General features: G+C 39.4%; 2 protein-coding genes and 1 long non-coding RNA gene across 3 annotated transcripts; 2 read left to right on the top strand and 1 right to left on the bottom strand.

The window, feature by feature from the left end:
- The first annotated feature begins 12874 nt into the window (after positions 1 to 12874).
- Positions 12875 to 15391, top strand: LOC145439456 (uncharacterized). Its single transcript, XR_013915221.1, has 4 exons — positions 12875 to 13012; positions 13518 to 13708; positions 14266 to 14364; positions 14717 to 15391. It is a non-coding gene; the product is annotated as an uncharacterized LOC145439456 (long non-coding RNA).
- A 910-nt stretch (positions 15392 to 16301) lies between these two features.
- Positions 16302 to 17516, top strand: LOC145440007 (baculoviral IAP repeat-containing protein 3-like). Its single transcript, XM_080317669.1, has one exon. The coding sequence runs from the start codon at positions 16302 to 16304 to the stop codon at positions 17514 to 17516; it is 1215 nt and encodes a 404-aa protein (XP_080173795.1).
- A 1426-nt stretch (positions 17517 to 18942) lies between these two features.
- LOC145440006 (baculoviral IAP repeat-containing protein 3-like) lies at positions 18943 to 20157 on the bottom strand. Its single transcript, XM_080317668.1, has one exon. The coding sequence runs from the start codon at positions 20155 to 20157 to the stop codon at positions 18943 to 18945; it is 1215 nt and encodes a 404-aa protein (XP_080173794.1).
- Positions 20158 to 27235: the final 7078 nt, after the last annotated feature.

The raw sequence follows: 27235 nt of genomic DNA, 5'->3' as shown, positions 1-27235 counted from the left end.
GCAGACCTCAATAACCAATTTGTCAAAACTATAGAGATGAAAGTCGATTATCCCGATTGAAATTGAAATTTAAATCTGTGAGCAACGATCTGTTCATAGATTTATTGATTCCACTTTTGCCTAAATTCCAGGACACACAATGCTGACAGCATCATAACCATGTTTGCTTCAAACACGCAGGTGTAGATAAAACAATAATGCCCCAATTATACGCATACACAGAACGAATCTACCTCTAAGACTCGAGCGAATCGTTTTTTATAAGCACATTCCTGAAATAATTGAAACAGGAGTAGCCAATCTGAAATCTCACTCGCGATCCGAATTATGTCAATCTCGTTTAGGATTTCTGTGATGCTTAGCAGTTGAAACCTTTTAAACTGTGTGGTCCTTGAGATCGGGCTGCCGCGCAGCAAAATTAAACATAAAAAATAATATAGGAAGTATTAGCCTTAGAACAATGGTTCTCAAACTTTTTAAGACGCCCCCCCCCCTTATGATGGTGAAAGATTTCGCGCACCCCTCATCGTCATATCACAAAACGCAACCAGGATGCTAGCAAACCTAACGGATAGTTTGATGACATGGAAGGTTACGACTGTGGGTGAGAGATTTTACAATGTGAAATTCATACTAAATACAGAGCAATAACTATGAATTGGATGTAAATCGCGCGTATCGCGAAAAATTTTTCAGTTGAGCTTAGCTTCACGCCCCCTTCAGATGCTTTCACACCCTCAAGGGGGTGCCCCCAGTTTGAGAACCACTGAGTTGTCATGGTGAAATATACTAAAAAGTTTAATCAAGTCCCTTCATTATTTCGATTTTTAGTACGCATTTTATAGATATTTTTAAAAAGTTTCTTTAGACTTTGGCGGGCCGCGCAGAACGGTGTTGCGGGCTGCATGCGTCCCCCGGGCCGTAGTTTGCCCACCCCTGGTCTAAAGGCAAAGCTTTGCTAGTATGACGTCATACTGACAGACAATGTGTCGTTCCTCATTTTAAAATCCGCTGGTGGGCGCTGACGAGTGTCCGGAATTGGCTCCACAAAAATATGGCAACCCTAAGTTAGTCAAGCACACCGATTTGAAGCCTTTTCTCTCATTCTCAATGATATTTCTTGCACCTTCAATTGACAATCCGAATTCTAGGAAGCAACGTGAGTAAATACTTTTGTAGCTACTTGACGGTGGAAGTTACGGGACTTCCGTTTTCAAATTGTACGGGAATAGCTTGGATAAGACTTTACAATCTCTTTATGTCTGTGTCTATGTCTGTCTATATGTCTGTGGATTTCTGCGGATTTACTACCGCGTTTTGAGTAAATTGTTGACTAGTCTGACTTTCTCTGCCCTTTAGTAGGTTGACGTCAGCTGAGATAAATTGCAGTTACAAGTGGTAGGTTGTTCTTTATTATTATTTGATTGGCGATTATAACGCGAATGGTTTTGTTCGCCATATCCAAAAAAGCATTTCTCATCAAGGATGAACATTACATTACAATATTTAAACTCAAATGTATGGCTTCGTAGCGGGAACAAATTCCACAACGTATGTAAAAATATGCGCGTGAGTCAACAAGTTCGTTACGGTGCGTGGGTGGTAGGTATATCGCGGTACTATTTCTGATGAGTGGATAATATTCATTGGGTAGCTGTGATTTTTATGTTTATCATCTGCCTGGTCACCTTGATTTGATGGATAGAACTAGACTAGAGGGTTAAATTTGGAGACAGTTGGTGGATTTTTGTAGGGGGACAAAATTCAAGTGGTACACCAGCATCAAATCTCAAAATCTTTCGACCAAGTTCGAATACAGCAGATCTGATGACATTACTGACCTTTTCTCGTCAAAATTTCTTATCTCACTTTCTAGGCGGAATAATTTATCTGATTGGAGGAGACAGGTATACCATTTTTAATTATCTGAACCATGCGAGGCAACAATATGGCGTCTAAAACAGTCCATTCCACATCATAATGGTGATAAGGAACCTATCCAGAAATCCTAATCACATAGAAACGGGATCTGCAGTAGTGTTGGGAACCCGGGAATTATCGATCCCTGGATCCTGGGATCTCAGGCTATTTTTATGATCCCGATCCCGGGATAAATTCCCATGAAATCCCGGGATTTCTAGAATGCATATGCCAAAGCTGAGTAGCGCCATTTCTCTTATTTTTACCGTAAGGCACTGTCAAATCAAAGTATCGACTGATTGTCTAAAACAATTCATATCTGTGTGATATCAAAATCAACTATGGCATGGCAATGAAATACGCAATAACTGTCAAGTGCTGCACCGGAATAAGTTTCAAACTGCAGAGTGCAGCCCCATCAATATATTTTATGGCTCTTTGCGCGCAACAACCAGATTTTGTATTTTTCAGTGTTAAGCCGCCGACGATCGATGCGTATGATCCAAAAACAAATTCCTTGACGAAACTGATCACGATGGACGGGATATCGATGCACAATTGTGAATCCTTTCTACCTTTTAAGTAATAAAATTCGCATACAGCATACCATACAGATATACCGTGGTAACAATTTCGATTAGACCGAATATTGAATCAAATTTGGCGTTTGTTCTTGTGCTTGTTACGAACGTTTCGAAATTGTATTCGAAAATGTTGAACATTTTATTAAACGTCGACTCGGACATGCGATCTGACTTGTCACTCTATACCAGTGGCTCTCAACCGGTAGTCCGCCGACCCCTGGGGGTCCGCGAAGCCTCAAAATAGTTGACCACCTAATTTGAATTTTTTCAATTCTGAAAATCACGAGGCCGTTTCGCTTCATTACTTGTAAAACTCCAGAGCTCACATCAACAGAATGGCCATCTGAGATGAAATATCCCACGGTGCAGACTCAATAGCCTACGGCAGTGGTTCCCAACCTCTATTTAGACACGCTCCCCTTTGTGATAGTGAAAAATTTCGCGACCCCTTATCGTCATATCACAAAATCCAACCGGGAGGCTAGCAACCCCAACAGATTGTATGTTGGCATGGCAGGTTATGACTGTGGATGAGATAATTTAAAAATATGAAAATCGATCTATATATGGATAAACATGCGTGAATTTGAGGTGAATCGCGCAGAGCGCTAAAAAAAATCAGTTGCCGAGTCTTCGCGCCCCTTTCAGATGCTTTCACGCCCCCCAGGTTGGGAACCACTGGCGTACGGAATACCGATTCAAACATTTTGCTGTTTGGAGATGTTTTGTTTGGGATTGTGGAAAAAATTGGATGAGTAAGGTCAATCACGGTGACTTCGAGATATTTAAAAAAATCTATTTTCTCCTGTGATATACACAGAGGTGGTGAGTAACGAAGTACTTCTACTTTTTTGAAGTACTCAAGTAGTTTTCCTCAAATTCTGGTACTTACTCAGGTAGATGTGATTTTTTTCTACTTCTATTTCTGCTTCGTAATATTTTCTGATCTACTTACTAACTTTTACCTATTTTCAGTTTGTCAAGTAGAAGTAGTTCAATCCCCCAATACGAAAGATAGCCTGAGGAATTTTGGGGCTGTTTTCACGGAGTATCAACATTTACCATTCATGAAAGTCAATTAAAGCGCGAAGATTTTGTTGCGCTTCGTGCACAGTAGTTATGGAGTGACAAATATGTTTTCACGAAAGTATCAGTGAATATAATTTAGGTATCGGATTGCTTGGTTCCGCTCACACCTCATTGTCGCCCATATCAAATATTTAATCACAGTAAATATGGCCAACTATGACGTTTGAAACTACCGTTTCGCATTCTAGCAATTACCTATCATATCGTAATCTTGCAGCCCATTACGTGTCTGACTAATCTGAAAAATCCAGCGTTTTTGAACGTATAATACCTGTTTTATCATATCACCTTTGAAGCTTAATGAAAAAAAAACATAATATATATTTGTCCGCTTTTTAGAAGAGGTACATGTATTTCACTTTCAATCGCGAGTATCATACTTTAAGTTCTGAATACTTTCAGTTCTTTTGTCGGCAGAACATACGTTTTGAAGCATGAAAGCAAATGTAGTAATGCCTCAATTTTCCGAAAAGAGACCTAAACCAAATATAACTTTTACGATCCAAATATTCTTATTAACGTAAATAAAAGGTTAGTATCACATTTTTATGTCAATACTATATTCCCATGATGCGAAAGAATGCTTATTCTGTCGAAAATTTATACCTTCTGCGATGCATCCATACGAATGAAGCTCTAGGCACCTTCCGCATTGCTGGATTCGCAGCTTTTGATACTTTTAGCAGTCGATGCGAACGAATAAAGACTGTTTTCAAAACTACTTACTAGTAGTAAAGAAATGGTGGATATAGCCGCATATCGTCTTTTAACTTAAAGAAACTAAATTCTCCAATAAAATAAAGAAACAAAGGATAACGGACTTACGCATTTTGCAGAAATGCAGAGGGTAGTTCCCCGCGTGACGGATTGCTGCAAGCGATCTGATCGATATGTGGCTGTCTGATTTCCGATTGAAATGAGTTTGGTGTAATATTTCTGACGTAATTTTCGCGGTTGTAGCGTGACTTGTTATTTATGAGTGGATTGATAACTGGTTCTGTCTGTTGATTTCAAAACCCGGCTGACCTATCGTGTCGCGCTTTCTGGAATTGAGTAAGGTTGCTATCTGCGTGTCAAAACTCGTTTGCGGTGAATATAATTTTATTATCAAGCGAGTAATATCGAAGTTATCGTATTCTTTGCTGTAATTTTCCACGTATGATCATCGAATCTTTCTGGATCTCTATGGTGTGTACTCCGACGAAACGGAAAAGTTCTCCCGGCATGACACGGTGTATAATCGTGGGTTGGTTGATCCAGTTTCTCTTGAATGTGATGGGGTGAGGGAAAATTTGTCCATTGAACATCACATCTGTGAAGTGAACGCTCCTCTTGATTCGTATATGGGAATCTATGCTATATCTCAAGTGCACGGTCAAGGCGTTGGGCCAAACGAAACGATGCAAATTCACGCTTGCCGTTTGAACTGGCATACTCTGGTCCGGAACGATAACCTTTCAGCTCCGTATTAGAGTGATATATGTGTATTCTTGATATCATTTTCAAGGCTACTTGCAGAATTACGTAACTCACTATCGGGCGATGAACGGATTCCGAAACTAGAAATGGTCCTGCCTGGCGATTTAAAACTCGGCTGACCTATCATGTCGATCAATGATTTCCGGTTCAATTGAATACGGCTGCTATCTGCGTATAATCAAAACTCGTTTGTGTTAAATTAAACTCGTTTGAATTTATTATCAGGCGAATATACTCAAGGTTACTGTATTCTTTGCTGTAATTTTCCGCGTATGACGATCGAATCTTTCTGGATCTCTGTAGTGTGTAACCCGACGAAACGGGAAAGTTCGCCAGGCGTGACTCGCCGTGTCAGCGTGTAATGGCGGGTTGATTGATTGATGGGTATATGATGACAATTTATGCTATGTTTCAAGCGTACGGTCAAGGTCACACGAATCGATGTAAAGTCTCGCTTGGTTGGATTGTCGTACTTGGATGGGGTGGGGGGCGGCTGACTAAGGGGCAACACATCCAAAACTACTTCCGTAACCCAATGTCAGTCAGGCGCAGAGACGAGCGGATGTAAAAATTTGGTATTCTGAAACCATCTTGCTCCGGCTTATATTTTAAAACTCAACTGGCGTATGATTTCTGTTGAATCTCTCAATCAATAATTCCCGGTTCAATCGAGTGTGAATGCAAGCTGTCTGTGCGGTGCACGCGTTATCAAATCAAACTCGTTTGTGTCATTGAGTCCATGGTAGGCCTATATCACATTGATATCATTGTAAGCAGACAGTTTTGAGTAACTATGTGGGATTCTATTGAAAACAGCTTTATGACAAAGAAGCCGAGATAAGTCCATCGCTGTTGCTACTTGCTAGCCGCCATTTTCAAGTGGTTTTTAACGACGTCCAAAGCTACTTCCCGCAGCTTACGACAGTAGAGGGCGAGTGTGCCAGGAGCGAGCCTCGTATATACGGTACAAAGGAGTGTGGATTTGAATGGGAAAACAAGGCATTGGGGGATCTTTACTGGATTACTTTTGGATTTACGTTTATCCGGACCCGGATTTGTGGATTTTACATGCTACTCGCGAAATAATATCGCGGGCAAGTGATCCCCATGAATCAGCCGTGATCGATCGGGGGTGATGCGATGATGTCAGTCGGGATTCAAAATACTCGTTTGGATTAATTACATCAAAGTAATCAGTTTTCTTCTGACTCGTGACTCTTGCATCGATGTGGTTCCTGTATCGAGAACTCCGATACTCGATTACATTGTACGCCGATGAATCGGGGCTCGTATACTGTACAAATGAGCGTGAATTCGGATGGGAGTACAGCGCATTGGAGGAGTTTTACTGGATTACTTTTGGATTTACGTATATCCGGACCCGGATTTTTTAAATTTTACATGCTACTGGCGGGATAATTGCGCTAGCAAGTGATGGCCATAAATCAGCCGTGATCGATCTAGCGTGATACGATGATGTCAGTCGGGCTTTAAAATACTTGTTTGGATTAATTATATCAACGTAGTCATTTTCTTCTGACTCGTGACTCTTCCGTCGATGTGGTTCCTGTATTGAGAACTATACGATACTCGATTCCATTGTACGCTGACGTATCGGAAAAGTTCGCCTCGTTTCGTAGGATACTGGTGGAATGGCTTAATTTCGCTGAATATGAGTTTGGGAATATTTGGCGTTATATTTGAGTGATAAAAAACTTATCTCTAGGCAAATAGACGTACTTGCTGAGTGATTATAGCCTGCGACCCAAATTCTCATGGTCTCTGTCCACAATCGCTTGTGAAGTGGTGCAATGAATCGGTGATCCGGCTCCTATTTTTCATATAATCCGTGTAAGCGACGCCTTCTAGAAGCTCAGAAGTGGGCAGTGCTACAAGTCGGTAGCTAAGGGACACAAATGACGAAAATCATCCTGGTGTAAATGACCGTATTAGTAGTCTACAAGCCCCATGAATATAACAAACAACGAATCAAACTCTACCCGCCATGCTATCAACTCCAGCAGGACGTATTTTCAATATATTGAGATATGTAAATTTCATTGCTAATATTTTCAATCTTGCAAGCGAACCATCTTAAGGCGGCAATAATACAAGATTTGTCGTTATCGGCTAACGCTCTCAAGGGCGATTTGGTGTATGGAGATGTGAATATTGATTACGACGGTGCGATCTTGGATGGTTCGCCGCGGTAAACAATCCTTCATATCAGGAAAGAATCATGCGCAGTCTGAAAATATAGTCGAACATTCGTACCATGCTACAATACCAAGCACAAAGCGTTATTGGAAAAACATTGCGATGAAGCAGCGATCGACATGCATTGTACAAAGACATAACAATAGTCACGCACACATACACACTAGAATACTAGTCAGATTATCGGACCACGACCTAACATATCGATCTGGCTTTCCGCCCCATGCCACCTCATTTTGTCGCTTGCCTTTCATATTCTTTGCTTTAGTTTTCATTCGGTGTGCATTCCTCTTTTCTACTTTACCTATGCCAAGGTGGGTATCTGATTTCAATGACTACTCCAAGCTCCAACTCGTTTCGACACCTTATGTCTTTCATTGTATCGCAGTTTTGTATAGTGTTTTGAAACGATGAAAATATTAATAAACTGACAATGATACACTAAATTCTCCCAAGAACAGCTACAATACAGTAACGGTCAGAGGTGGTCAGTAACGAAGTACTTCTACTTTTGGAAGTACTCAAGCAGCTCTGCTCTACTTCTGGTACTTACTCAAGTAGATATGATTTTCTCTACTTCTATTTCTACTTCGTAATATTTTGTGATCTACTTACTTACTTTTTCACTATTTCCAGTTTATCAAGTAGAAGTAGTTTTATCCCCCAATACGAAAGCTAGCCTGAGGAGTTTCGGGGCTGTTTTCACGGAGGAACAAGATTCAATATTTATAAAAGTCAAGTAAAGCCCAGAAATTTTGTTGCGCTTCGCGCATAGTAGTGATGAAGTGACAAATATGTTTTGATGAAAGTATCAGTGAGTATAATTTAGATACCGGATTGTTTGGTTCCTATCACACCGCATTGTCGCCCATTCAAATATTTCATCACAGTAAATATGGCCCACCATAACGTTTAAAACTACCGATTCGCAATCTAGCAATTACCTGTGCTAATCTGGAAAATCCAGCTTTTTTGAACGTTACACCTGATTTAGCAGATCACCTTTGAAGTTTTATGGACAAAAGACATGCAATATATTTTCCGATTTTAAGAAGTGGTATTTGTATTTCACTGCAAGTATCATACTTTAAGTTCGAATTACTTTTAGTTCTTTTGTCTGCAGAAGATACATGTTGAAGCATATAAGCAAGTGTAGTAATGCCTCTATTTTCCGAAAATAAAGCTACACTAAATATAACTTTAACGATCCATAATATTTGTTATTACCGTATACTAATCACGTAAAAGTGATGAAACTGTATCCGATACAACTTCCACGTGTTGCTGTTCGCCTAAACTTGGGGCCTTATAATATAGGGCAGGGCGCCATGCCATGATATTCTCTAAAAACGGGGTCTTCTGGTAAACAAAGTGTTAGTGTCGCCTTTTGATATCAATACTATAAATTGCATGCCCATGATGCGAAACAATGCTTATTCTGTCGGGAATTGATACCTCCCATGATGCATTAATACGAATCAAGCTCTCTGCCCCTGCCGCATAGCTCGATTCGCAGATTTTGACAGTCCATGCGAACAGATTAAGACTGTTTTCAAAACTACTTACTTACTTGAGTAGATGTAAAGGCAGTCAATTCTACTTCCACTTCAAGTAGTTTTAGGGGATCATTTTCGTTGAGCATTAAAATACGGTCTCTTGCAGAGCGTGACGGTCAAAAAAAATGTGTGTCTCAAATATTCAGCGGAAACCGCCGTGCATTATTATACGAGACTCTTATATATGGCTTGGAATACAGCACCGATGCCTTGTAATTCAGAGGCTGGTGTATCGAGAGCGTCCATGGCAGTTGATCGAATAACCATATGAGAAGATGGTCAAATATGATTGTTTACCTCTCTATTATAAATATTCTATTTCGGAGTGTTTCCTTGTATATTCCCGAAAGCGACGACATAGAGCCGATTATTACTGATCTCCCGATGTGAGAATGAAACTCGTGAAAAGAAGCTTGTGATCTATAATGGGTTACAGAATATTCCGATGTCAACGCTGACGTTCGTGAAAATGGTGCGATTCGTTATAGTTCTGATCTTGTGTGACTACCCCAAACAGTAGATTCTCGACTATAAAACGTTTGTGTAGCTATAATTCGTAACCAAGTTGTTGAACTAAGACATATGACAGTAGAATCGAATGCCATACATAAAAACTTATTCAAATACCTATACTAAGAGTGGGCATTACAACGTTGAGTCACTTGAAAAGTTGTCGTGGTAGCAGAATATTGTTTATGAATCGATATGGCCAGTAACAGTTGCATTGTTCGCACATTTAATGCTATTTATCGATATCGGATTTCCTTATGAAATATCAGTGTGATAACCAAGTGCGTGCCAACTGCTCTTTGTCGATGGAAATAAACACCTGTCTCCCATATTGCTGTCTGAAAACAATCTGTTTTCATGCAATACGCATATTTGCACGCCAAGTCCTGCTAATTATGTTGTCCGTTCGATTTTGTATTGACATTAAGTGTCTTGTATTGCTCCTTTGGCGATGGTAATTTGCCGGAAAAAGTCAGCACCTAAGATTAAAAATTACCCAGAGAACGAGCTCTGTCTTCGTGACCTTTCAATATTCACCTACACTGTAAATCCGCAAGGTCGCAATGAACACTTCATAACACTTTTTTCTGCATACAGACACACTTTTCGGGCATATAAACGCATTGGACCATTATCTTCGCAACGCTTCTTCGTATTTCTCCGTTTACATGTAACACTTCGCCACTGCGGCTTATTTTCAAAAAAATTCATACTTGGTAATTTATCATCAATTTTGCATTCATAAACCATCGGTACGTTTGGAGATCACACTAAATCATGTTTTATGTAAAATAATATTACTCACTTGACTCAACACTAAGTTTAAGGGTAATATTTCAATGAAATATACATATTTCCCCGTGACACAGAGGGGTCACGACCTTCGTTACGGTAGAGCGCGCTCGATTTCAGTTTGGATTTGAATTGGTGGTTCGTCAGGCTTCAGGCAGAGAGTAGGGTACACGAAAAACTTATGCGAAATGGATATATTGAAGCAGTTTCTACTACCTGATGGCGTAAAGTATCATAACATCCATGTACTGTAAGGTATGGACATGCGGTAAATGTTATTGAATGTATGTAATGTGAGTATAGTCATTAAATGAACTCGCTTTGACATTGCAGTAACGTTGTTTGTTTTAGATGTTTCAGTAGGCTACTGATATCCCTTATTCATATGAATGTTCTTTAGATGTTTTGTAGTATATGATTCGTCTGATATTATTGCTGGATGATCGAGCTTCGAATCTGATAATATACCAGACTGCGACCAGGTCCAGTACTACGGTACCGATGGGAAGCTGCTATAAAAGTAACTTTTTTGACATATAATGGATAAAGGGATGTTCTCTCTATACACACTGAAATATCACTATGTAGGCGATATTGTGGTCCATTGTTGACAAGTACTGCAATGTCAGTAATTGAATGCCGGTATGACAGTCATGCAACGGTTTTGATTGTTTTTTAACTGCAACACATTTTACACTGTACTGTTTATTCCAAGTGGTAAGGGGTTAGCTAAAGCGATTTTTTGACATGTCAAAATAAGTCAACCGTTAGGTCAAAAATTGCCAAAATTATTTACAAAAGCAAAATTTTGTTGGCAACTTGCATTTCGTTTGTATCATAGATGATTGCACTGTCGGGGAACTTATCATTTTACAATTTACATCTTGTAGCCTACTTTATAGTCCTACCGTTGTAGACGGACCATCATCTGCTCATTGTGAATCATAAACTATCAAATGAAACAAATACTTAACGTAGCCTATTGCACTATCCTAACTGAAGCAAGAGTGCGTGGGCATTGGTTCTTCTATTAGAAACCGTATGATGAAAAATTGCGATGTAGACAACTTTGTCATAATGAGAGAGAGAGAGTGCAGTGTACGCACAACTTCAGCGTTGCCAGCCAACAACTGCAGCTGGTGAACATTCTTTCCTAATTCTTGTCAAGCTACTTAGTTAGGACAGACACTTTCTACCCAAAAATCTAGGAAAGTATCTTTCGTTGTACTACAACCAATTTTTAATTATATCTACCATAATACGAGGTGTAACTAATACTAGAAATATTCATGGGTCAAGATTTTGATAAAATAAGTTCTTTTTCATGTAAAAATTTGTCAAAATTTCCATGCCAAAAGATTTTTCAGGTCAAATTACTTTGGAAGAACAGACAGCTCCAGCCAGAAATAAAGATAAGTTCCGGTAATACAATTCTAACACTATGTGAGAAACACCTACGGTAATTTAAGTATATGGGGTCAAAATTAAGGTTTCATCATCAAAATGTGTGTGAATTTGAATTTTTTTAGTCAAAATCTTACCTTTTTAGGTCCAAAAAATCGCCCCAATAATAGCACAGCCAAACAGACAATCTTTTCAACAAACCATGGATCACAAGGGGTAGTATTTGTTTTGCCCAATCCCCAAATTTGACTTTTCTGAGGTTATTGTGATACGGTAACTGAACTAAACTCTATTTTGCAGGTAGTATGGATTGAACTTGGCACCTTTTTAAAATGCATTTGCTGTATAGAATACTGGTAAGCAACACGGTGTTTTGTAAGTGAACTGGTATATCCTTAGAGAATGAATTTGATTCTGTTGCAATCGGTTATCTTTGTGATAAAGATTTTTATGAATGTTTGATGATAAAATTTCACAAAAATTGTTAACAATCCAGGAAGTATTCTAACTGTGCCAGAGTAAAATTGGTGGTAACGTCATGTGCAACTTTCCATTCCATTACTTAATTATTCTATGAAAGACACCCTTCTGTCACGCACAACTTATTGCAGTATGTATCCAGTATGATATCTGCGTGATTAATGAGCAGATCATTTGTATTGCGAATTTTGGCAACAAATATTTCTTTTCAATAGTCTTGGATTGATCTTCAAATTCGTTCAACTGATGTCCAATCTTTGAAAAGAGCCCCCTGGGTCTACCGTGCCTGCGCTATCAGACAATGTTGACAGCGACGTGAGGAGTCGTTCGTAACTGGTTTCGTGCCAACACAGTCATCTTATGCGATGCAGACCTTTGTCTCAAAAACCCATGGACACATGTGATTACGTAAGCCTATTTATTCATTTTATATATCACCATTGATTATGTACTTTGCTGGTTTTTGCAGTCCTTCTTTTCTCACAAACTATTTCGCAGAGTAGCTAACGGACTATTCGATAGGAGCTGAAAAAGGCTTCATCTCTGTGTACACTGTACACTGTACAGTGTACTGTAGACAGTACAGTGCACTATACACTGTACAGTGTACACTGAACTGTATACACTGAACACTGAACAGAGATGTAGTTGAACGTAATGAGCTCGTGTAACTAGTACTTTAACTATTGCTTACTGAACTATAATGGACTAGGTCAGTGGTTCTCAACCTGGGGGGGGGGGGCTGAGCACCTCTCTTGCGCTTCTGTAACTTACCTGTGTAAAATATTTATATTTACTGCTGCATAAAATTTACAATTTTCCTTTGGTATTTATTGTATTTTCTAGGAGCAGCATTTGGATTTGACCAGTAAAAAAAGCCGCCATGGCATGCCACGAATCAGGGACTCATCAAGTCTGGGTTGCAGCTGATGGAAAGACTATGATGTCCTAATGTGCAGGCATTTGTTGTTTAAGATACTGGTAAGCATCGCCATGTTTCGTAAGTAAACTGGTATATCCTTAGATAATGAATTTGATTCTGCTGCATTCGGTTATTTTTATGCATGCTTGCGGGTAAAATTTCACCAAAATGATTAACAATCCAAGAAAGTATGGTACCTGGGCTGGAGTAAAATTGGTGGTAAGGTCACATTCAATTTTCCATTACAATAAATAATTGTTCTATGAAAGACACCCTTTCGTCACATACAATACATCCAGTCTGATATCTGCGTAAATACTGAATGCTGGTGACCTCATATTTTGTGATACGATTGTTGATGTACAACGTTCTTTCGAGTTCTCCACTAGTTGCTGACGATTACCCCTGACGAGTCTCAGCCGAAAATATTCGGGCTCATTTCAATATGCATAATTGCATATACTATTTAATTTTATATTGAAGTTTTGTACCACGAAGACGCTGCTCGAATATTGAAGTTCCCTTGCATTGCAAATATTTAAAACAGATGTTTTTTTTCAACAGTCTTAGATTGATCCTCAAATTAATCCAACTGATGTCGACTCTTCGAAAAGACCTCCTGGTTCCTCCGTGTCTCTGCTAACAGACAATGTTGATAGTGACGTTAGCACTCATCTGAACGGATTTTGTACCGGTGCAGTCATCTTTTGCGATACATACTTTTGCCTCAAGAACCCATGGAAACATGTGATTATGTAAGTCTATTTATTCCTTTCATATATCACCATTGATTATGTAATGTGCTGGTTTTTGCAGTCCCAATTTTCTCAAAAACTATCTATATATGCTATATGAGCTGAAGAGAGGCTTGTTCTGTGTACATTGAACAGAGGTGTTGTTGAATGTAAAGAGCTGGTGTAACTTGTATTAAAACTACTGCTTACTGAACTATACTAGGAACATCTAATGGAGATCATTTCCCATGTCGTGCAAATTCCAATGAATTTCGTTAGTTAAATTTAATCAGGAATGAAGGATTTTGAAAGATTGAGAACAGTTACAATTACTGCAATGAAGGAAATATATTCAACACCTTCGATAAGATGTCACTAAGTTTTTGTACTAAAGACAATCGATGTATCCTTTGTCTGTTATATTTTCTCGTCTCAATTCAAAGCAGCCATAAAATCTTGGAATCAAAGTTATATGTAAAGCCTACCGTATTTCAATTATTATAATGGAAATCCGAACCCATAAGGATAACAAATCTACAATATTTATTGATCTTGTTTGCAATCAATTACATTTTCAGCCAAACGAGGTTGATGAAATCAACTGTCTTCTTCTCAAAGCCAAATTGAGAGACAAACAAATATAATCCAAGACCCAAGCGCATGTCTTATTGAAACAGGTACCGTAATCTTTCTTTTTTGTGGACCATACAAATTTACATAGACCTGCGACATTCTGGTATAACTGTCATTCTGAGTTACAGTTTTGCATTCTCACTGTTGCCTGTGCGTCTGAATGTCAATGTAAATGTCAAAATGGCCGAATTGAAAAAAACACAGACCCGATTCAAGATATTTTTATTAGTCGATATGCTAATTTTAGTCCTTCTCAGTGATAGGATTTTACATGTATCCGAGCGTCTTTCCTAAGCTTGTGTAACCTGCATGTGTGAAATATTTATATTTATTTCTGCATAAATTTAGAATTTTCATTGACATATTCAAAACTTTGGAATTTTTCTCATTTTCAAGGAGCACAACTTGGAGTCGACCAGTAGAAAAGAACAAACACCATGGCACGCCACGAATTAGAGATTGACCGAGCCTGGATTACAGCTGATGGCAAGAATATAAAACTGCTTCGGTGAAAATGGAGTATTCAGAAACATTCTTGACGATTTGAGCTGCTATGCATTGGATTATCATAAACACACTAAAGGAGTGGTTCTCAAACAGGAGAAAGGATTTGAAGCGGCGTGAAGCCGCTGTCAACTAAAATCTTTTTCGCACATGCATGCATGGCAGCTTGCATGGCAGCTTGTAGTTATTTCTCTGTCTATGGTCAGAATTTAATATTTGAATATTCTTTCATCAACAACCATTACCGTCACTGCCACTGGGATTTCTAGCGTCCCGGTTGCTTTTTTAAATTTTATTATACGACAATAAGGAGTGTGTGCAATTTTTTGCTATCATATGGGAGCGTGTCCAAAAATGTTTAAGAACAACTGCCCTAATGACTTCCAAATTTCATATTTTGCAGCAGACTGGTAAATAACAACAAAATCTTTTATGTATATCTGCAAAATTTGTATGGACTCCAAAAAAAAACGATTTCTTTGTTATTTAAACAAAAGTGATTGGCATTAAGCTGATATAAATACTTCTAATGCAAGCCCTAGGATATTTTTAGCACCAATAATTTCATTAAAGAGTAAAAGATACTTATGGTTTGTTTGTTTTGGGGTATTCATGGTGTTTGGCGACTACTATGGTCATTTACACCAGGCCGATATTCTTCTTATTTTTCCGTAACTGCCGACTTATAGCACGGCCCACCTCTAGGCTTTCGTAAGACACCGCTGACGCGGATGAGGTGGTTGTTTATCGTCGTAGTTTTTGTTTACAAAAAATTATAAATTTACAAGCCGTAATTTGATCAGTTTTAAATAAGTTGTAATGATTTGTGTTGGTCATGTTTTCCGCTAACGGACGTAACCAATGAATTTGATTCCATGCCCCTGTCACGAAAGTTTAGGATTCTAAATGATATTTTGTTATCACTATCCCTAATTCGCTGTGCATTCATTTTCATGATTGAGCGAGTTGCATGATATCTGTAGTGAGTTTGCTCGTGATCATTTGTGTTATTCGTGATTTCATCGACTCTTCCGGAACGGTTTCAACTGCTGATCTGAATTTATGAAACCCTGTCACAGCAGCTATTGGAAATTTCAATGTTTGCATGTATTTAATCACCCAGGTTGGGTATTATAAGCGTCATTTATTCATGAATCAATAAAATCAGATTTAATTTTGAGCCCTGCGTTCCGGTGACTGGTCAATCAGCCACTTTAAGACTGAACACTTTTTAGGTAAACACCTTTAATTTGAACACTTCGCAACACTTTTCGGCGTTCAATTTTTGGATCACATTTCGTGTTCAATTTTCCGGGCTGAGCAACACTTCAGAATTTACAGTGTATGGTTTTGAATTCACATCAAATGACATTATTGTTGCCAATATGTGAATTGCTATCGAAGATTCGTAGTAATGGTTTTGTGTGTTTTTAGGATGATATATTTCTCAAATAGTTTCCCAAAATGAGAGACTGTTATGGAAAAACACTTCGATCCGGATCCGCCAGTACAAGGATGTGTATATATCGCGTCGGGCTCTCACCGCTCCGAATTATATAGACTCGCAACGTTCGCCAGGTTTTCGAGATTATCATACCCAAAACGTGCAGATTTAGCATCTGACGGATATTACTGGCTAGGGTTCGAAGACAAAATTAAATGTTTCGGATGCAGTATTTCACTCGAAAAATGGGTTGAAAAGGATTCGAATGTAAGTTGTCATGAAGCGAGTTGTGTTCGACACGTATTCAATATTCCCGTTGAAAGATCGAATTTCAGGAGTCTATTACGGGAGTTTAAATTCCAAATCGAGACACCGCAAGTCAATAACAGCGACATAAAACTTGCGAATATCATTGACCGAGAACAGGCGTGTTTGATTAAGAACCTCGACTTGAAAAGGGAATCGAAGCGACGCGAAACCTTCAAGAAATGGCCTAGCTATCCAATACCCCACGCAGTAGGCGAGTTGGCGAAACAAGGGTTTTTCTATCTCGGTAACTTAGACAGAACGCAGTGCTTTAGCTGCTTCGGTGTTCTTCGCAATTGGAAACCCATAGACGACGTATCTGAAATACACCTTACACATTTTCCAAAATGTACTTTCGCGCGTGGTAGCTTTTCAGGAAATATCGCACTAGCTGAGCACGACCGCGGCAATTTGGACGACTTGCTTCACGAGAAAATACGACGGCTCACTATCAATGTGAAAGAACCAGATGAGCCCTCCGATGATGAAAAACACTATCTTGCTGAACTATTCCCTTGCCTAAACCCCGCGAATCCTGTAATGTCGTCCTTGTCACGAAGAATAGCAACCTTCGACGAAGGTTGGGATCCCGCTAAAATCAATGCTAGCGTTGAGCAACTAGCAAATGCGGGGTTTTATTACATCGATTCGGACAAGACGAAATGTTTTTACTGCAATGGCGGACTTCGGTGGGACCGGACAGACGAGGTTTGGACGGAACATGCTAAATGGTTTCCGCAATGCGAGTACGTACTTCGTATGAAAGGTATCGAATTCGGGCGACGCATCGAAAACACATATCCAAATCTCAATCGTCCGATTATTAGAAACCCCATCACGAAGTTGGAGTTGACTAAACGCCAAAATGTTCTGCGGAATCGTCAATCGAACGATGGATCACCGTTGAATTGCATCGAAAATGGGAGAGGCCGTGACGTGTAAACGATGTGAAATAAACATAAATGAATATGACTATAGCATGTGGACATCTTTGCATTGTTTCTAGACTTGTGGAACTGACGTAGAACGCAGTGGTGGCAGTCATGAAGTACTTCTATTTTTTCTCAGAATTGTGGTAGGTTTTAATATGTGAATTGCTATCGAAGATTCGTAGTAATAGTCCTATAGAATTTGGGTTCAACCTATAGAAAAAATTCTTATGGAGACGTATTATATACCGTTGGAAGGATAATTTTATCAGCTTTTCAATGATGGGTTTTGTCATTTTTTTTACCTTGGGGAAAAAAAGTTATGACCAAAAACGTGCCAGGGGATAAAGCACGATTTTGCCTAGCATTATAATACAATTATAAGCTAAAATACGATGAATACGATACCTTAATAACAGAATACAACATTGTAAATTGAAACATTACTATCAGCAAAGCAAACTAACAATCGGACAGCAAAAAAAATGAAACATAACTTTATTAAGAAGTATTTATCACACGTTTAAGGGGTAAAAGTTGACCGATACGGAGATAATAGGCGAGATTTCAGCGAAACAAAGGGTTTTTCTTCTATAAGCAAGGTCATGGTTAAACCAAGTATAAAGATGTAAAAACGATATTTACAGGTTTTACCTAATTACACTACATACTCAAGTGCCTTGAGTTGGACTACTTCTATTTCTATCAGTTGGATTGATGGGACATTCTAACTGGTAGTAAAACTGATAGAAATAGAAGTAGTCCAACTCAAGGCACTTGAGTATGTAGTGTAATTAGGTAAAACCTGTAAATATCGTTTTTACATCTTTATACTTGGTTTAACCATGACCTTGCTTATAGAAGAAAAACCCTTTGTTTCGTTGAAATCTCGCCTATTATCTCCGTATCGGTCAACTTTTACCCCTTAAACGTGTGATAAATACTTCTTAATAAAGTTATGTTTCATTTTTTTTGCTGTCCGATTGTTAGTTTGCTTTGCTGATAGTAATGTTTCAATTTACAATGTTGTATTCTGTTATTAAGGTATCGTATTCATCGTATTTTAGCTTATAATTGTATTATAATGCTAGGCAAAATCGTGCTTTATCCCCTGGCACGTTTTTGGTCATAACTTTTTTTCCCCAAGGTAAAAAAAATGACAAAACCCATCATTGAAAATCTGATAAAATTATCCTTCCAACGGTATATAATACGTCTCCATAAGAATTTTTTCTATAGGTTGAACCCAAATTCTATAGGACTATTACTACGAATCTTCGATAGCAATTCACATATTAAAACCTACCACAATTCTGAGAAAAAATAGAAGTACTTCATGACTGCCACCACTGCGTTCTACGTCAGTTCCACAAGTCTAGAAACAATGCAAAGATGTCCACATGCTATAGTCATATTCATTTATGTTTATTTCACATCGTTTACACGTCACGGCCTCTCCCATTTTCGATGCAATTCAACGGTGATCCATCGTTTGATTGACGATTCCGCAGAACATTTTGGCGTTTAGTCAACTCCAACTTCGTGATGGGGTTTCTAATAATCGGACGATTGAGATTTGGATATGTGTTTTCGATGCGTCGCCCGAATTCGATACCTTTCATACGGAGTACGTACTCGCATTGCGGAAACCATTTAGCATGTTCCGTCCAAACCTCGTCTGTCCGGTCCCACCGAAGTCCGCCATTGCAGTAAAAACATTTTGTCTTGTCCGAATCGATGTAATAAAACCCCGCATTTGCTAGTTGCTCAACGCTAGCATTGATTTTAGCGGGATCCCAACCTTCGTCGAAGGTTGCTATTCTTCGTGACAAGGACGACATTACAGGATTCGCGGGGTTTAGGCAAGGGAATAGTTCAGCAAGATAGTGTTTTTCATCATCGGAGGGCTCATCTGGTTCTTTCACATTGATAGTGAGCCGTCGTATTTTCTCGTGAAGCAAGTCGTCCAAATTGCCGCGGTCGTGCTCAGCTAGTGCGATATTTCCTGAAAAGCTACCACGCGCGAAAGTACATTTTGGAAAATGTGTAAGGTGTATTTCAGATACGTCGTCTATGGGTTTCCAATTGCGAAGAACACCGAAGCAGCTAAAGCACTGCGTTCTGTCTAAGTTACCGAGATAGAAAAACCCTTGTTTCGCCAACTCGCCTACTGCGTGGGGTATTGGATAGCTAGGCCATTTCTTGAAGGTTTCGCGTCGCTTCGATTCCCTTTTCAAGTCGAGGTTCTTAATCAAACACGCCTGTTCTCGGTCAATGATATTCGCAAGTTTTATGTCGCTGTTATTGACTTGCGGTGTCTCGATTTGGAATTTAAACTCCCGTAATAGACTCCTGAAATTCGATCTTTCAACGGGAATATTGAATACGTGTCGAACACAACTCGCTTCATGACAACTTACATTCGAATCCTTTTCAACCCATTTTTCGAGTGAAATACTGCATCCGAAACATTTAATTTTGTCTTCGAACCCTAGCCAGTAATATCCGTCAGATGCTAAATCTGCACGTTTTGGGTATGATAATCTCGAAAACCTGGCGAACGTTGCGAGTCTATATAATTCGGAGCGGTGAGAGCCCGACGCGATATATACACATCCTTGTACTGGCGGATCCGGATCGAAGTGTTTTTCCATAACAGTCTCTCATTTTGGGAAACTATTTGAGAAATATATCATCCTAAAAACACACAAAACCATTACTACGAATCTTCGATAGCAATTCACATATTGGCAACAATAATGTCATTTGATGTGAATTCAAAACCATAGGTGAATATTGAAAGGTCACGAAGACAGAGCTCGTTCTCTGGGTAATTTTTAATCTTAGGTGCTGACTTTTTCCGGCAAATTACCATCGCCAAAGGAGCAATACAAGACACTTAATGTCAATACAAAATCGAACGGACAACATAATTAGCAGGACTTGGCGTGCAAATATGCGTATTGCATGAAAACAGATTGTTTTCAGACAGCAATATGGGAGACAGGTGTTTATTTCCATCGACAAAGAGCAGTTGGCACGCACTTGGTTATCACACTGATATTTCATAAGGAAATCCGATATCGATAAATAGCATTAAATGTGCGAACAATGCAACTGTTACTGGCCATATCGATTCATAAACAATATTCTGCTACCACGACAACTTTTCAAGTGACTCAACGTTGTAATGCCCACTCTTAGTATAGGTATTTGAATAAGTTTTTATGTATGGCATTCGATTCTACTGTCATATGTCTTAGTTCAACAACTTGGTTACGAATTATAGCTACACAAACGTTTTATAGTCGAGAATCTACTGTTTGGGGTAGTCACACAAGATCAGAACTATAACGAATCGCACCATTTTCACGAACGTCAGCGTTGACATCGGAATATTCTGTAACCCATTATAGATCACAAGCTTCTTTTCACGAGTTTCATTCTCACATCGGGAGATCAGTAATAATCGGCTCTATGTCGTCGCTTTCGGGAATATACAAGGAAACACTCCGAAATAGAATATTTATAATAGAGAGGTAAACAATCATATTTGACCATCTTCTCATATGGTTATTCGATCAACTGCCATGGACGCTCTCGATACACCAGCCTCTGAATTACAAGGCATCGGTGCTGTATTCCAAGCCATATATAAGAGTCTCGTATAATAATGCACGGCGGTTTCCGCTGAATATTTGAGACACACATTTTTTTTGACCGTCACGCTCTGCAAGAGACCGTATTTTAATGCTCAACGAAAATGATCCCCTAAAACTACTTGAAGTGGAAGTAGAATTGACTGCCTTTACATCTACTCAAGTAAGTAAGTAGTTTTGAAAACAGTCTTAATCTGTTCGCATGGACTGTCAAAATCTGCGAATCGAGCTATGCGGCAGGGGCAGAGAGCTTGATTCGTATTAATGCATCATGGGAGGTATCAATTCCCGACAGAATAAGCATTGTTTCGCATCATGGGCATGCAATTTATAGTATTGATATCAAAAGGCGACACTAACACTTTGTTTACCAGAAGACCCCGTTTTTAGAGAATATCATGGCATGGCGCCCTGCCCTATATTATAAGGCCCCAAGTTTAGGCGAACAGCAACACGTGGAAGTTGTATCGGATACAGTTTCATCACTTTTACGTGATTAGTATACGGTAATAACAAATATTATGGATCGTTAAAGTTATATTTAGTGTAGCTTTATTTTCGGAAAATAGAGGCATTACTACACTTGCTTATATGCTTCAACATGTATCTTCTGCAGACAAAAGAACTAAAAGTAATTCGAACTTAAAGTATGATACTTGCAGTGAAATACAAATACCACTTCTTAAAATCGGAAAATATATTGCATGTCTTTTGTCCATAAAACTTCAAAGGTGATCTGCTAAATCAGGTGTAACGTTCAAAAAAGCTGGATTTTCCAGATTAGCACAGGTAATTGCTAGATTGCGAATCGGTAGTTTTAAACGTTATGGTGGGCCATATTTACTGTGATGAAATATTTGAATGGGCGACAATGCGGTGTGATAGGAACCAAACAATCCGGTATCTAAATTATACTCACTGATACTTTCATCAAAACATATTTGTCACTTCATCACTACTATGCGCGAAGCGCAACAAAATTTCTGGGCTTTACTTGACTTTTATAAATATTGAATCTTGTTCCTCCGTGAAAACAGCCCCGAAACTCCTCAGGCTAGCTTTCGTATTGGGGGATAAAACTACTTCTACTTGATAAACTGGAAATAGTGAAAAAGTAAGTAAGTAGATCACAAAATATTACGAAGTAGAAATAGAAGTAGAGAAAATCATATCTACTTGAGTAAGTACCAGAAGTAGAGCAGAGCTGCTTGAGTACTTCCAAAAGTAGAAGTACTTCGTTACTGACCACCTCTGACCGTTACTGTATTGTAGCTGTTCTTGGGAGAATTTAGTGTATCATTGTCAGTTTATTAATATTTTCATCGTTTCAAAACACTATACAAAACTGCGATACAATGAAAGACATAAGGTGTCGAAACGAGTTGGAGCTTGGAGTAGTCATTGAAATCAGATACCCACCTTGGCATAGGTAAAGTAGAAAAGAGGAATGCACACCGAATGAAAACTAAAGCAAAGAATATGAAAGGCAAGCGACAAAATGAGGTGGCATGGGGCGGAAAGCCAGATCGATATGTTAGGTCGTGGTCCGATAATCTGACTAGTATTCTAGTATGTATGTGTGCGTGACTATTGTTATGTCTTTGTACAATGCATGTCGATCGCTGCTTCATCGCAATGTTTTTCCAATAACGCTTTGTGCTTGGTATTGTAGCATGGTACGAATGTTCGACTATATTTTCAGACTGCGCATGATTCTTTCCTGATATGAAGGATTGTTTACCGCGGCGAACCATCCAAGATCGCACCGTCGTAATCAATATTCACATCTCCATACACCAAATCGCCCTTGAGAGCGTTAGCCGATAACGACAAATCTTGTATTATTGCCGCCTTAAGATGGTTCGCTTGCAAGATTGAAAATATTAGCAATGAAATTTACATATCTCAATATATTGAAAATACGTCCTGCTGGAGTTGATAGCATGGCGGGTAGAGTTTGATTCGTTGTTTGTTATATTCATGGGGCTTGTAGACTACTAATACGGTCATTTACACCAGGATGATTTTCGTCATTTGTGTCCCTTAGCTACCGACTTGTAGCACTGCCCACTTCTGAGCTTCTAGAAGGCGTCGCTTACACGGATTATATGAAAAATAGGAGCCGGATCACCGATTCATTGCACCACTTCACAAGCGATTGTGGACAGAGACCATGAGAATTTGGGTCGCAGGCTATAATCACTCAGCAAGTACGTCTATTTGCCTAGAGATAAGTTTTTTATCACTCAAATATAACGCCAAATATTCCCAAACTCATATTCAGCGAAATTAAGCCATTCCACCAGTATCCTACGAAACGAGGCGAACTTTTCCGATACGTCAGCGTACAATGGAATCGAGTATCGTATAGTTCTCAATACAGGAACCACATCGACGGAAGAGTCACGAGTCAGAAGAAAATGACTACGTTGATATAATTAATCCAAACAAGTATTTTAAAGCCCGACTGACATCATCGTATCACGCTAGATCGATCACGGCTGATTTATGGCCATCACTTGCTAGCGCAATTATCCCGCCAGTAGCATGTAAAATTTAAAAAATCCGGGTCCGGATATACGTAAATCCAAAAGTAATCCAGTAAAACTCCTCCAATGCGCTGTACTCCCATCCGAATTCACGCTCATTTGTACAGTATACGAGCCCCGATTCATCGGCGTACAATGTAATCGAGTATCGGAGTTCTCGATACAGGAACCACATAGATGCAAGAGTCACGAGTCAGAAGAAAACTGATTACTTTGATGTAATTAATCCAAACGAGTATTTTGAATCCCGACTGACATCATCGCATCACCCCCGATCGATCACGGCTGATTCATGGGGATCACTTGCCCGCGATATTATTTCGCGAGTAGCATGTAAAATCCACAAATCCGGGTCCGGATAAACGTAAATCCAAAAGTAATCCAGTAAAGATCCCCCAATGCCTTGTTTTCCCATTCAAATCCACACTCCTTTGTACCGTATATACGAGGCTCGCTCCTGGCACACTCGCCCTCTACTGTCGTAAGCTGCGGGAAGTAGCTTTGGACGTCGTTAAAAACCACTTGAAAATGGCGGCTAGCAAGTAGCAACAGCGATGGACTTATCTCGGCTTCTTTGTCATAAAGCTGTTTTCAATAGAATCCCACATAGTTACTCAAAACTGTCTGCTTACAATGATATCAATGTGATATAGGCCTACCATGGACTCAATGACACAAACGAGTTTGATTTGATAACGCGTGCACCGCACAGACAGCTTGCATTCACACTCGATTGAACCGGGAATTATTGATTGAGAGATTCAACAGAAATCATACGCCAGTTGAGTTTTAAAATATAAGCCGGAGCAAGATGGTTTCAGAATACCAAATTTTTACATCCGCTCGTCTCTGCGCCTGACTGACATTGGGTTACGGAAGTAGTTTTGGATGTGTTGCCCCTTAGTCAGCCGCCCCCCACCCCATCCAAGTACGACAATCCAACCAAGCGAGACTTTACATCGATTCGTGTGACCTTGACCGTACGCTTGAAACATAGCATAAATTGTCATCATATACCCATCAATCAATCAACCCGCCATTACACGCTGACACGGCGAGTCACGCCTGGCGAACTTTCCCGTTTCGTCGGGTTACACACTACAGAGATCCAGAAAGATTCGATCGTCATACGCGGAAAATTACAGCAAAGAATACAGTAACCTTGAGTATATTCGCCTGATAATAAATTCAAACGAGTTTAATTTAACACAAACGAGTTTTGATTATACGCAGATAGCAGCCGTATTCAATTGAACCGGAAATCATTGATCGACATGATAGGTCAGCCGAGTTTTAAATCGCCAGGCAGGACCATTTCTAGTTTCGGAATCCGTTCATCGCCCGATAGTGAGTTACGTAATTCTGCAAGTAGCCTTGAAAATGATATCAAGAATACACATATATCACTCTAATACGGAGCTGAAAGGTTATCGTTCCGGACCAGAGTATGCCAGTTCAAACGGCAAGCGTGAATTTGCATCGTTTCGTTTGGCCCAACGCCTTGACCGTGCACTTGAGATATAGCATAGATTCCCATATACGAATCAAGAGGAGCGTTCACTTCACAGATGTGATGTTCAATGGACAAATTTTCCCTCACCCCATCACATTCAAGAGAAACTGGATCAACCAACCCACGATTATACACCGTGTCATGCCGGGAGAACTTTTCCGTTTCGTCGGAGTACACACCATAGAGATCCAGAAAGATTCGATGATCATACGTGGAAAATTACAGCAAAGAATACGATAACTTCGATATTACTCGCTTGATAATAAAATTATATTCACCGCAAACGAGTTTTGACACGCAGATAGCAACCTTACTCAATTCCAGAAAGCGCGACACGATAGGTCAGCCGGGTTTTGAAATCAACAGACAGAACCAGTTATCAATCCACTCATAAATAACAAGTCACGCTACAACCGCGAAAATTACGTCAGAAATATTACACCAAACTCATTTCAATCGGAAATCAGACAGCCACATATCGATCAGATCGCTTGCAGCAATCCGTCACGCGGGGAACTACCCTCTGCATTTCTGCAAAATGCGTAAGTCCGTTATCCTTTGTTTCTTTATTTTATTGGAGAATTTAGTTTCTTTAAGTTAAAAGACGATATGCGGCTATATCCACCATTTCTTAACTACTCTTACTTACTTAAGTAGATTTAAAGTTAGTCAATTCTACTTCTACTTCAAGTAGTTTTAGGTGGCTTATTGACGAAGTACTTCTACTCGTACTTGAGTACCTTGTTTCGTCGCTACTTCTACTTCTAGTTGAGTAGCTTTCTTGACTACTGTGACCACCTCTAGATATACATAGCCATGTTTTCAGTAATAAGTTCAAGATAAGCTCCTAGATAGAAATGACCAGGCTTGACGTTATATGTTCATTAAGAAAAATTGTATGTCAATTTTGGTGGCATATATATTTGTTGCGATCATACCCAAATTTTTCGTCGGAAGTGCTACGCGTTATTATTGCATTCGCTACCACCTATATTTGCGGAAATGGATTTTTGGCACTCGTTCATATCAAATCGAAGGCACGGATTTCCAAGACACGACTACGTATTTCAAGAAATGCAGTTGCAGAAGTAGCTCTGAACCAAATGCGACCAAATGCATTCAACCCAATTTTTACATTTCAAGAAAAGTCATTTTGTTGCTGTTTATCACTAAGCCCACTGTTATCATTGGCACGAGACAGACACCGATTGCACGATAATTGAGCTAAATTTGAACTGAAACTTCGTGGGGGTCCGCGGGGTCCGTGACGGTCCGAAAGGGGTCCGCGATGACAAAAAGGTCGAGAACCACTGCTCTATACCCTCCTACTATTTATGTCATATCTCATGTTTCTAGTAAGGTGGTTCTTAACCCTTGCCAACCTGCGGAATACTTAGGCCAGGGCTGGCCAACCCCTGGCCCGTGAGAGGATTTTGAGTGGCCCGCGGGAAAATTTCCGAAATTAGTTGTATTATCAAAAAATAATTCCCCAGATAATTATGAACATTGTGAACATTGGGAACAAAAATTCGATTAGCCTGACCGTGAAATGTGGGATGTTGGTGACTAAAATATCAGTTCAGACGCATTAGCTTAGCCAGAGGCCAGCCACATTTTCGTAGATGGCCATAAAGTAGAATATTTATTTGACTTGGGAATTTTTGTTAGAATTTCACGCTATTTTTTGTCTTCCATTTTCTTTCCATTTAGTATTGGTATCCTCTCCAAAATTGAGTCTAACTATATTCCCTATTATGAGAGAACGTATCGTCCAGCATGCGACTTCGTATGTGCACTCGTAGAAACATCTTCGGCGATAAAACCTTGGCATAAAATGATAGACGCATGTTTGCCGAAACTTTCGATATTGATGTGCCGAAGCGTCTAATAATCCTGCCCTTGTCAAATCAGCCTAGTGATATACAGGGGCAACCCGTAATGCAAGCAACAATTTTATTTATGGAATTAATTTATTATCATGAGAAATTTTTGCGCTTCGCGCTGCTATAAC

The sequence above is a fragment of the Botryllus schlosseri genome, chromosome 5 (assembly GCF_051294905.1).
Source record: "Botryllus schlosseri isolate E-star chromosome 5, Bs_hap1, whole genome shotgun sequence".
In the NCBI taxonomy this organism is placed as follows: domain Eukaryota; kingdom Metazoa; phylum Chordata; class Ascidiacea; order Stolidobranchia; family Styelidae; genus Botryllus; species Botryllus schlosseri.
The sequence above is the reverse complement of the archived record's forward strand: the minus strand, read 5'-3'. Positions and strand labels throughout refer to the sequence as shown.